Below are 12,538 nucleotides of genomic sequence, written 5' to 3' on the forward strand. Positions count from 1 at the left end.
AAACTGAACCCACAAGTATCTTTAATTCTATTGCTAGCAGCAGATTTATTTTTTGGCAAGAGTTCTACCATAAAGTCGTGTCATTTGCAAAAAGTTACACAAACTACAAAAAATCTATAGATGTTTCCCATACTTATTTCTAATTGAATTTTACTGAAATTTCAGTAGTCTTAATTTTGTGGATCTGCCAGGTTTGTCAGGTGTTGCGAAAGGGCAAAGGGGTTTTTAACTTGGGCTTCTTCATGGCTGGAACGTATCCTGGCGCACACAGGCAAGAATCTGCTCCCTTTTCGCCTCCGGCCCTGCTTCCCTCTGCCACGTGGCCCTCGAAAGGTTGCCCAAAAGTAAATGTGGCCCTCGGCCTGGAAAAGGTTCCCAATCTCTCTCTGAGACTATCAAAGCGCAAATCCCAGCAGTCTTGTGGCCTCACATGGGGATGAGGCGAAGACCTGGAGGGGGTGGGCAGGCCTTCTGGCTGCCCCAATACCTAAAGAGAGCCTCAGTTGCAGAGGCAGTATACCTGAAAGTGCCAGGCACCGGAAATGAAGGGGAAGGTTATGAACTTGCGAAGTTTGTGAGGGCATCTGCTTGGTGGCTGCTGTGATGTTCTAGATGGGTTCCCTGTGGCCTGATCCAGCAGCCAGGCACTTCCTATACCATCTGAATAGCTCAGTCAACAGAGCATGAGACTCTTAATCTCAGGTTGTGGGTTTGAGTCCCACTTTGGGCAAAAACATTCCTGCATTGCATGGGGTTGGACTAGATGACCCCTAGGGGACCCTTCCAACTCTATGATTCTATGTGTTATGTTCCATAGATGAAGGGATACTACTTTGCCACAGGCCCATTGCATAGATTTGGATATTTTCCTTGCCTTGTTTTAAATCAGTGGTTCTCAAACTTTTTCTCTGGGCCACACTATCAGAAGAAAAAATGCTCATGCCACACCAGATTTTTTAATTGATAAGAGATACGAAGAAAAACAACTTGACTTATAACACAGTGCTTGATTTAAAACATAAAACACAACTACTTTATAATATGACCGTGGGACAGTATAAAACTAAGGCAGCGGCATAGGAACATGAATCGTTCCCAAAATATAATTATGAACATGCCTCTTAAACAAACTGTTATGAAAGGTGTAAGCTTGCTTTTGCCAGGTAATCTAATTTATATTGGTCTATAATTTGAGACAAACTCTTACCTGAAGGAACATCTCCACCCCCATCGTTCTGCCCGGACACTGAGGTCCAGCTCCGAGGGCCTTCTGGCGGTTCCCTCCCTGCGAGAAGTGAGGTTGCAGGGAACCGGGCAGAAGGCCTTCTCGGTGGTGGCGCCCTCCCATCAGATGTCAAGGAAATAAACAACTATCTGTCTTTTAGAAGACATCTGAAGGCAGCCCTGTTTAGGGAAGTTTTTAATGTTTAATGCTGTATTGTGTTTTTAATGTTTGGTTGGGAGCCGCCCAGAGTGGCTGGGGAAACAGCCAGATGGGCTGGATATAGACAATAAATTATTATTATTTATTATTATTATTATTATTATTTTATTATATTTTATTTTATCTCCTCATCACACAAATAACCCGTTCTCTTTTTTTGATCTTTCATGTTTGTTCACAACAATATGTTGCAGAGAGAACTGCAGACAAATAGCCAATAAATTAAGAGAGGTGTGGAGGCTGTTTCTGGTTGTATATCCAGAACCTATTATTTTGATGCTACAGTATACCTTAAAATGTTCAAATGTTTCTTCGATTGTCCTGGAGTCTATCTGTCGCAGTTGTGATCCTCTCCTGCCATACCTTGTGAGAAGCAATGTTTTAAATGTTCTTTAAACCGAACTGATGGGACGCGGGTGGCGCTGTGGTTTAAACCACGGTGCCACTTGGACTTGCCGATCGGAAGGTCGGCGGTTCGAATCCCCGCGACGGGGTGAGCTCCTGTTGCTCGGTCCCTGCTCCTGCCAACCTAGCAGTTCGAAAGCACGTCAAAGTGCAAGTAGATAAATAGGTACCGCTCCGGCGGGAAGGTAAACGGCGTTTCCGTGTGCTGCTCTGCCTTCGCCAGAAGCGCTTAGTCATGCTGGCCATGTGACCCAGAAGCTGTACGCCGGCTCCCTCGGCCTATCGAGCGAGATGAGCGCCGCAACCCCAGAGTCGTTCTCGACTAGACTTAACTTTAAACCGAATTGACAGGATTGCATGCTGTGGTTCAAAAAAAACCCAGCAAGTGTAGAACAATGCTTGGAAGTAAACAAATTAAAATAATTATTACCCAGGACAATGGAGTAATCCAGAAGCTGGCTGCTTTCCTAGGGAACGCTAGACACCCGCACAAGTGGAGACTCTTAACTTGCAAGCTGAATTGCACCATCTGGCAAGAAACAAAAGTGCTGCAGCGCCACCCAATGGCCACTTGGGTGTAACACAGCTGTTCATATTCAATGTCCCCACTGAGGAAGGACTTGTAGATCCAGAACTGGCCTCCACACAGTACGGACTCATTGTTAAAACCAGGTTTATGGAAGACAATCTTACCCGGCTACGAGGAATCACCCAAAAAGAAGATATCATGGATCCACGAGGCAGTCCCTTGGCTGTAACCATAAAGATGGGAAATAATTGCATGTGTTACATAACAGCAACACCAGCGGCATTTTAAATTTTAAAAGTTTTAAATTGTCGTTTTATTCGTCTTGAGATTTTTTCTTTGAGCTTTTTTGGAATAAAACATCCGGGAGGATTCCAGAGGTACTTCTTACTTTGCATTTAACAAAATGTGGGTGGCGCTGTGGGTTAAACCACAGAGCCTAGGGCTTGTTGACCAGAAGGTCGGTGGTTCGAATCCCCGCGACGGGGTGAGCTCCCGTTGCTCGGTCCCAGCTCCTGCCAACCTAGCAGTTTGAAAGCACATCAAAAGTGCAAGTAGATAAATAGGTACTGCTCCGGTGGGAAGGTAAACGGTTTCCGTGCGCTGCTCTGGTTCGCCAGAAGCAGCTTAGTCCTGCTGGCCACATGACCCAGAAGCTGTACGCCGGCACCCTCGGCCAGTAAAGCGAGATGAGTGCCGCAACCCCAGAGTCGTCCGGACTGGACCTAATGGTCAGGGGTCCCTTTACCTTTACCTTTTATATACTGCTTACTCCATGGAGAAGCTGTAAGCCAGTTGTTCCCAAAGTGGGCACTACCACCCCCTGGAGTGTGCTGTGGGATTACTTGGGGTGTGGGGGGGGGATGGTAAGAGGCAAGGGGACAGTAGAGAGATGTGGGAGGTGTCAATGACAATCAGGCATTAAATTCTGGCACAGTCCAACCTCAGTTCCTGAACGCCTCCGTTTTGGAACATTTCGGCTCCCAAACACCAAAAACCTGGAAGTAACTGCTCCAGTTTTTGAATGATTTTCGGAAGCTGAACCTGGTGCTACACGGCTTCTGTTTTGAGTTTCCCTATGTATTGAGGCTTCCGCTTTCAGTTTTTGGTTGTCGAATGTTTCGGAAGTCGAACGGTCTCCTGGAACAGATTATGTTCGACAACTGAGGTTTGACTGCATCACCAGATATCATTGTAGCAGCCCAACCGGACGCCTTCCACTGCCCCAGCCATAGCTGTCAACTTTCCCCCTTTTTAAGGGAAATTCCCTTATTCCAATAGGATTCCTCGCAAGAAAAGGGAAAAGTTGACAGCTATGGCCCCAGCTGCAACAAAACATGTCTCTCCCCTATCGGTCTCACTACAGCCACAGCTGGCGCTGCAACTGTCCAACAGCTTGACCTCACCCCAGAGACACATTCCTCTGCTGTCTCCAAAGACAGACACCACCACCAACATCACCACTGTTCAATTCATTAAAATAAATGGTTTAAAGTGGATTTTGAATAATGTGCGATTACTGCTCCTGTTTGGAATTTTTCCTGCGCTATTATCTTCCTCAGCTTGTCCTGCAAACCACCATTCTGAATAATGCTTTTCATAGAGTAAGGGGGCACTGGGGATGAAGTTATGGAACCAAGGGGCCTGTGACCCCCCTTTGAGAAAGTTTACCAACAACTTCTGTATATGGTTGTTTTTATCTACTTTTGTTTGTTTGTTTTTTGCAAACCTTTCCGAGATTTTTTTTTTAACAATCAAGCGGCATACAGTATAAAGTTTATGTATCATATAAATCCAGACAGGCTCCAGATCCGATTGCTCGTTTTGCATCGGACCAAACGGATATGCTGCTGCTTACTCTGCAGAGACGCTCAAAGCGGTTTACAAGTATCTAGCCGGCTCCTCCTCCCTCCACTCCTCCTGCTCCTCCCGATTAAGGCCGGCTCGTCCCGGGAATCTTCCCACTTCCCAGCCAACCCGCCTCCTCCTCCTCCTCCTCCACCTCCCTGCGCGCTGGCGTCGTCCCGCCGGGCGGAGCTGCCGGGGACTTGCTGCAGGCGGCGCTGCGCGCTCGGCTTCGCGGACCTGCCGCCCGTGCGTGGCTCCGGGTCGTCCCGCAGACCAAGGGGGGGGCCCTACTGCCCTCTCCCGGGCGCCGCGAGGATGGCTCCTCCGCCGGGCGTCGCCCGCAGCCGCGCACCCCGCCCCGGGGCGGAGCAGGAGCCGCTGCCGGCGGCGCCTCCTTGCTCCTCCGCGCGCCCCTGGCTCGTCTTGCCTCTGCGCGGCTGCTCACAGGTCTGGTCCAGGTATCAGCGCCGCCGCCGCCTCTACCTCCGGCCAGGGCGCCCTTTGCTGCTCCCCGGAGCGTCCCGGAGAAACGGCGCCGCGATGACGGTCAAGGTGGACTTCGAGGAGTGCCTGAAGGACTCGCCGCGCTTCAGGTGGGTCCGCTTGGCGCGCCGCGCCGTGCGCTCTTGGCCATGCAGCTGGCGCGCCTTTACGCATCGCGCTCCGGCCGGTGCCAGGCGGAGGCAGGCGGGCTGTTCCGCCGCCACGCAGCTGCCCCGACGGCGCGCCTTGCAGAGACGGCGCTCCCGCTCGCTCCGCGCACGGCTCCGCTGCCCGCCGCCTCCCTCCTCCACTGGTTGGAAACGAGCCGGCAGTTTCTTCGGCCTTGGAGAGATGACATCCCGGACCTGCCTTTCTTTCAAACAAACTCAGAAAGAGAGTTTTCGTTTGGGGAGGGAGGGCTGGGCTGCGTTGTTGGAGAAGTAAGAAGGAAGTGTCCTCTAGTGGTGACAGCAGAGGGGGCGGCTAAAGACCCAACTGGCGGGGTCCGGAAGAGGGAGAGGTGTTGGGGTTTCGGTGGCGAACCCTAAATGATGGGAGAAATATTAAGGAATGAAAGGGAATCAATCGCTCTTTCTCGTTTTTCCGAAGGCGGGGTAGGAGGCGGATTTATCCAATCATAGAATCATATACAGTAGTTGGAAGGGACCCCGATGGTCATCTAGTCCAACCCCCTGCCATGCAGGAATCTCATGATAAGAGGAGATCTGCCTTGGGGGGGGTGGCTGGTTTTGCCTCCCTTTCTGGGGCCCCTTGCTCCCCACTTCTCTCCTTTGCACCAGGCTACAAAAGGAGTCCGGCAGTACAGGAAGTGGCAGGAAAGGTGTGTGTGTAAAATACTACTAAATTGGGGGAGGGGGGACAGGGGAGATGATAGTGTGAAGAGGAGTGAGCTGCCAGTGGGGTTGCCAACTTTTCAGCCAGCTCTCTGCTCCTGTGTCTTTATCAGCAATTAGCGCTGCAGGATCCGCCTGTTCCTTGCTGCTTGCCCACCTGCCCTTAATGGCGCAGGAGCAGGCTAGGCTTGTGGAGGGGGGTTATTTTGTGGTGAGGGGCGGTAAGTTGGCAACCCCAGTTGTAAGGGCTGCAAGCGAGGCTGCTGTTCTAAGGCTTTGTAAACTATAATGGAGAAGGTGGTGCCACACTCAACGCTTGAGAATCTGTCAGAGCAGGTGTAAGACTGTGGGCTGTTTCTTCTCCAGTAGTGAGGTTTTGGCAGTGCCCCCTTCTCTTCCCCCCCCCCAACCCCACTAGCAGGAGTTTCCGGCTTGGGCCTACACACATGGCAGCACGCTGGGGCGAGAGGGATGTGATAACTGGGCCAAGGCTAGAAAGTGTTCCTGTTGTTGCTTGGGCCCGAAAAGCCCCCTGAGCCGGCACGTTTCAGGGTGAGGCAGTCATCATTGCCCCATATTCTGTGCCTGGGGTGTATGCATGTGAAATTCGGGGCTGCTTTCTGCAGAGAAACACACCCGGCCCTGAAGCATTGCGGTTCAGGCCTGGCCCCAAACGCCCGTGTGGGGCTGTGACATTTTGAGGGGTGAATCCACTGGGCTGGGCAGCTGGAGGGGAACCCCAACTCCCAGGGTCTTCTCCTGGCACAGAGGATGACGACGTTGGCTGCATATTTTTCAGAGCTTTTTTGGGGACTCAAAATCCTTTGGCCAGGCCCCACCAGCAGTATCATGTTGCTTTAAAAAAGTCATGGTTCCCTCCACCCACTCACCCACCCAAGGAATCCTGGGAACTGTAGTTTGATAAGGGTGCTCAGAGTTGTTAGGCACAGAACTGCAACTCCCAGAGTTCCCTGGGAAAGAGGGACTGTCTATTAAACCACTCTGGGAATTGTAGCTCTGTGAGTGGGGCTCACCTGACAACGCTCACCACCCTTAACCGAACTGCAGCTCCCAGAATTCCTTGGGGGAAGCCATGATAGTTCAACCGGGGAACTCTGGGAACTATCGCAAAACGACTCTCAGCTCCCATAATTCTTTGGGGGGAAGCCATGACTGCGTAAAGTGGTCTGATCCTGCTTTATAGGATAACACTTCAAACTGTCATGGCTTCCCCCAGAGAATTCTGGGAGCTGGGATTTAAGGCTGCCGAGAGTTGTTAGGAGAGACCTTTATTTCTCCTCACGGATCTACTCTTCCCAGAACGGTTTAGCAGTCACATCTCTTCTCAGGGAGCTCTGGGAATTGTAGCTCTCGGAGGGGAAATATGGGGTCTCCTGGCAACACTCTCGGCGCCCTTAACCAAACTACAGCTCCCAGGATTCCTTGGGGAAGCCATGCAGCAGTTTGACATCAGTCCCACTTCCCAGGGAACTCTGGGAATGGGGAGGGGGGATAGGGGTCTCCCAATGGCTCTTGGCGCCCTTAACCAAACTACAGGACTCTTTAGGGGAAGCGACGCCTTCCCAGAGTGGTATCGCTTTGAACGTGAACATGGCCCCGAGAGTCACAGACGGTGTCCTCATGGTTTCCATTCCCCAGCTGTGTGTGGCTGGGGCATGAGATACTGTTTCCAGGCGTCACCGATTTCCACTTGTAGGATGTTCGTGCCACAACTTTCCTCTGGTGGGAAGCCCAGTGGGTGGTTTTAAAAACCCTTCTCTTTCCCCGGCTGAGAAAGGCTGGGCCGTCTCACTCTCTTTCCATGAAAACACACACACACAGTTTTTGGGTGTGTCGCAGCGTCGTCAAACTCGTGTTTTGCGTTTGATGCCGGTCCGTCTTGCTGCTTTTTCTCCTGGCTTCCTGTGGTTTTGCCACACTTCCCTCCTGGTCTGAGCCACTTCTGAGTTTCTTCCGCTCCGTTTTGAGCCATAGTCCCGGTGCATTGTGGGAGATGTGCGCCTGTCGGCCATCTTGAAATGGCCTGAGTTCGGTGGCCGTGTTGAGCAGCTGAAACGGGGGGCGGCTTTGCCTCGTTGGGAAGAGCCAGGGCAGGTGTCCCGTCCCCCCCAGAGAGAAGGGGCACTGTCTCATCCCCCCCCAGTAGTTAACCCAGTTTGGAGGTACTTACAGAGCACCTCCAATCTAGGTAACTCAAGTAAAAGCCAGAAACCAGGCAAAATTTGGGAATCAGGCCTCCTGTCGGCCTCCCTGCCTTCCGGCCTACCAGACCCCACGCATGAGTGTGCTGCTTAGGGTGGGTGTCTTATTATGGGATGGGTGCTCCTCACCCATGCAGGCTTTTTGCAGCCTCCGTACAATGCCTCTGTCACCAAAATGCCAGGCTGTATACTTCCTCTGTTTAATCCAGAGTTGCCCGTTCCAAGGAAGATTTGGCAGTTTCTTTAAAAAAGCGACAACTTGCCAATATTTGTGATAGCTCAGTGGCTCATTTGCAATTTTAAGACGTCACCTGGAAGAGTTTATTCCCGACTCTTTCCAGCGGTCCTTGTCCTTGCAACATAGAAATTGTTGTTGTTGTTGTTCAGTCGTTCAGTCGTGTCCGACTCTTCGTGACCCCATGGATCACTGCCTCCCGCATTTTGGTCAGACTCATGTTGGTAGCTTTGAGAACACTGTCCAACCATCTCATCCTCTGCCGCCCCCTTCTCCTTGTGCCCTCCATCTTTCCCAACATCAGGGTCTTTTCCAGGGAGTCTTCTCTTCTCATGAGGGGGCCAAAGTAGTGGAGCCTCAACTTCAGGATCTGTCCCTCTAGTGAGCACTCAGGGCTGATTTCCTTGAGAATGGAATAGAAATTGTAGTCGCACCCATAGGCACTAAAGATTTAAAGCAGCCAGGTTTTTCTCCCCCCCCCCCAAGAATCTTGGGAACTCTAGTTTGTTATGGGCGCTGGGAATAGTTGGGAGTCCTCCCTATTCCCCTTCACAGATCTACAGTTCCCTGGGAGGAGGGGATTGATTGTTGAACCACTTTGGGAGTTGAATAGTAGAATTATAGAGTTCAAAGGGACCCGTAGGGTCATCTAGCCCAACCCCCTGCTATGCATGGGGGTCGTTCCTCATTTACTTATTTATTTATTACCTTCCCTTCACCCCAAGGTGCCAGGGCGGGTCATAGCATTTGTCATACGGAAAATTAGGGGTTGCCTCCACTCATTCTTCTCTAGCCGATTGTGGATTTAGGAGACACGAACCCCTGGATGGAGAGTTGGGCTGTAAAAGCCAACCCCAAAATTTTCATATATCATGTTAGGTAAAGGTAAAGGGACCCCTGAGCGTTAGGTCCTAGTCGTGGACGACTCTGGGATTGCGGCGCTCATCTCGCTTTACTGGCCGAGGGAGCCGGCGTACAGCTTCCGGGTCATGTGGCCAGCATGACAAAGCCGCTTCTGGCGAACCAGAGCAGCGCACGGAAACACCGTTTACCTTCCCGCCGGAGTGGTACCTATTTATCTACTTTGACTTGCTTTCGAACTGCTATGTTGGCAGAAGCAGGGACCGAGCAACGGAAGCTCACCCCGTCACGGGGATTTGAACCGCCAACCTTCCGATCGGCAAGCCCTAGGCTCTGTGGTTTAACCCACAGCGCTACCCGCGTCCCTCATATCATGTTAAAGCGCAGCATTGAAAACAGAGCAACGATCGCAAGACTCGGGTGGGTTCTGAAAACCGTGACAACCCTCGGCACCCTTTAGCAAACTACAGTTCCCAGGATTCCCTGGGGGAGGAAACCACGGTGCAGATGGGGCCTTTTATATTGCGCTTTTTAAAAACAACAACACATTTTTCTTTAAAGTTATGATTTGTGTTTTGATCCGCCCTGAGATCTACGGGTATAGGGCGTCATGCAAATTTAATAATAATAATACCCGTTTGCCGCTCTGAGAACGTCTCTTTGGAGGTTTGCGTGTGCGGCAAAACCAGTTCGCTCTGGGTTGGAAAGGTTTCCAGGCAACTGGCAGGAAGTGGTTGCAACCCGGGCTGAGGCAGGAAGCTTGCGAAGCGACCGCAAGGCAGCTTTCAGGGGTGGCAGCGAAGAACGGAGGTGCTTCTACAATGTTACTCAGCCCCTAAGCTTGGCTCCTGGGCTCCCCTTCCCAGCACCGGTACAGACGGTCTTTTCTTGCAAGTTCCTGTCCTGCTACCCCTTGTGGCGGCCAGCTTGGCTAGCTGACTCGGCAAGGAAGGGCCGTAGCTCGGAGCACCTGCTTTGCATGCAGAAGGGCCCCCAGCGGCATCTCCAGCTAGGGCTGGGGAAGATTCCCGGCCAGAAATCCTGGAGAGCCGCTGCTGCCGATCCGTGTAGGCAATACTGAGCTGGATGGAGGTAGCGTCTGTAGCTGTGGTTCCTGCATTGCAGGGGGTCAGTCTAGAGGACCGTCGGGGTCCCTTTTAACTCTTTTGAAGACCTGGCGGTAACAAACTGCAACAGAACGTCTCCCACCACCCGCTTGCTTATCTAGCTCTCGAGAGGAAGTATGAGACCTGTTAACCGTCTTGTGTTCTCCATTCTGCTATTCTTATTTCACCTCCTGAACAATTTAGTCCAGGGGTCAGCAAAGTTTTTCAGCAGGGGGCCGGTCCATTGTCCCTCAAACCTTGTGGGGGCCTGGACTATATTTTTTTGGGGGAAAGGAATGAATTCCTATGCCCCACAAATAACCCAGAGATGCATTTTAAATAAAAGGACACATTCCACTCATGTAAAAGAGTGGAAGAGAAGGTTAAGGGGTGATGTGATAGCCATGTTCAAATATCAAAGGATGTCATCTAGAGGAGGGAGAAAGGTTGTTTTCTGCTGCTCCAGAGAAGCGGACACGGGGCAATGGATTCAAACTACAAGAAAGAAGATTCCACCTAAACATTAGGAAGAACTTCCTGACAGTGAGAGCTGTTGGACAGTGGAATTTGCTGCCAGGAGGAGTGTGTGGAGTCTCCTTCTTTGGAGGTCTTTAAGCGGAGGCTTGATAGCCATCTGTCAGGAATGCTTTGATGGTGTTTCCTGCTTGGCAGGGGGTTGGACTGGATGGCCCTTGGGGTCTCTTCCAACTCTAGGATTCTGTGATTGTAAGTGAACGGCGTGATGTTCTGGTGGCTAAACACTTGCCTCATAGAGAAGCTGGCAAGCAGGACCTGAGTGCGAGAGCACTCTCTGCCTTCTGCAGTTTCCAGCCACTGGTAGACGTACAAGCGGGAAATGGAGGCAGATGGATGGCTTCCCCCAGGCCAGGTAAGTGGAGTCTGTGGCTGATGCAGACCTTGAAACCTGTGTTAAATCCTGGTTATGCACCTGTGCTGATATTTCCCTCCTCCCTCTTATTTCCCTCGCCCCCCCCCAACCTCAGGGCTGCCATTGAGACGGTGGAAACGGAGGTCTCCGCCTTGGAGTCTCAGCTGGAAAAGGTGAGGAAGCGGCGATCTGCTGGCAAGGGAGCCGAGCTGGGCGGTGGGAAACCTTGCAAAGGGCTCGCTCCTTCGCTTGGGGAAGCGGCAAATTCTTCCCCACAAGCTGGAGCAGAAAACCTTGTTGACACGACTGTAAAAACCCAGAGCGGGCGGGCCTTTGGGGTCAGATGGGATGAAGCATCCTTAAGCTATCTGGGGCCCACACCGTGCAGGCCCTGGAAGGCGAAAACAACTATCGTTTGAAATGGTAATACAATCATACCTCGGGTTGCATTCGCGGCGGGATACGAACGCGCCGAACCGGGAGTACCGGAATGGGTTACTTCTGCGTTTCGGCGCTCGCACATGCGCAGGAATGCTAAACTGTGCTTTGCGCATGCGCAGAATAGAAATTAAGTGGGGGTGGTGGAACAGGGAGTACTCTGTATTTGTTCTCATCCCTGATTTTAAAATACAGCCATACCTTGGATCCCGAACGTCTTGCCAGTCGAACGTTTTCGCTCCCGAACGCCACAAACCCGGAAGTGAGTGTTCCGGTTTGTGAATGTTCTTTGGAACCCGAACGTCCGACGCGGGTTCCGTGGGTTCCGATTGGCTGCAGGAGGTGCTTCCTGCAGCCAATCGGAAGCCGCGCCTTGGTTTCCGAAAGTTTTGGAAGTCGAACGGACTTCTGGAACGGATTCCTTTCAGCTTCCGGGGTACCGCTGCACAGTGGAACCCCGGGGTTACGCACGCGATCTGTTCCGTGTCGCCTTACTGCCTCCCGCGGCCTTCCTCGCAAGGTTGTTGTGCGGAATAAATTGGGAGGTGGGAGGGCCACGTACTGCCGTCTTGAGCTCCCCGGAGGAAAAGGCGGGTGCACATTCCACGAATAAACAAAATACCACCATTGCTCGTTTACGGCTGTGAAAGCTTGTGGCTTACTTGAACGTCAAAAACAGAAATTCGTAGCAACAGGGTCCGATCTTACGGGACAGAGAATGCCTGGGCGAAGAGATGTTACCTTAGTTTATGGGATGTCTGCAGCCACTGGGGGCTGCTGATACATGCGTGGGCCTATTTTTCTATATGGATCATGAGCGATGGGGTCCGGCCGATGGATTTGCAGTAAAAATCAGATGGGAGGAGGGAAAGCTGATATTTCCCCATGGGTGTGTGTGTGGGTCTGCCCTTCCCGTAAAGTGGGCTGAGTTGGCCGCCTCTCGCGTTGCCGGACCTTCTTGTTCATTGCCCCCCTCTCCTGCCCCCCCAGCTCCTCAAGCTGTGCACCACGATGCTGGATTCGGGGAGGCAATACTGCGCCCACAGCAAGAATTTCGTCTCCGGGTCCAGGAGCTGTCCCAGAATTCCCCGGCGGACACCATGACGAACGTAAGTTTGCTCTGGGGAAGGACGGCCGTGCCTGGAGGAGGGGCGGAGGAGGAGGGAGGAAAGGTGTGCGGCCCAGATACTGGGGTGGAGGGGCACCTCGTTCGGATGTGGGGTGGAG

General features: G+C 52.0%; 1 protein-coding gene across 1 annotated transcript in view; it reads left to right on the top strand.

The window, feature by feature from the left end:
• The first annotated feature begins 4,538 nt into the window (after positions 1 to 4,538).
• ACAP1 (ArfGAP with coiled-coil, ankyrin repeat and PH domains 1) overlaps positions 4,539 to 12,538 on the top strand; it is a 38,164-nt gene continuing 30,164 nt past the window's right edge. Inside the window, 4 exon segments of the mRNA XM_033170647.1 lie at positions 4,539 to 4,816; positions 10,989 to 11,046; positions 12,302 to 12,374; positions 12,377 to 12,424. Coding sequence (XP_033026538.1) covers positions 4,539 to 4,816; positions 10,989 to 11,046; positions 12,302 to 12,374; positions 12,377 to 12,424 — 457 coding nt within the window.

Source organism: Lacerta agilis, chromosome 14 (assembly GCF_009819535.1).
Source record: "Lacerta agilis isolate rLacAgi1 chromosome 14, rLacAgi1.pri, whole genome shotgun sequence".
Taxonomy (NCBI): Eukaryota; Metazoa; Chordata; class Lepidosauria; order Squamata; family Lacertidae; genus Lacerta; species Lacerta agilis.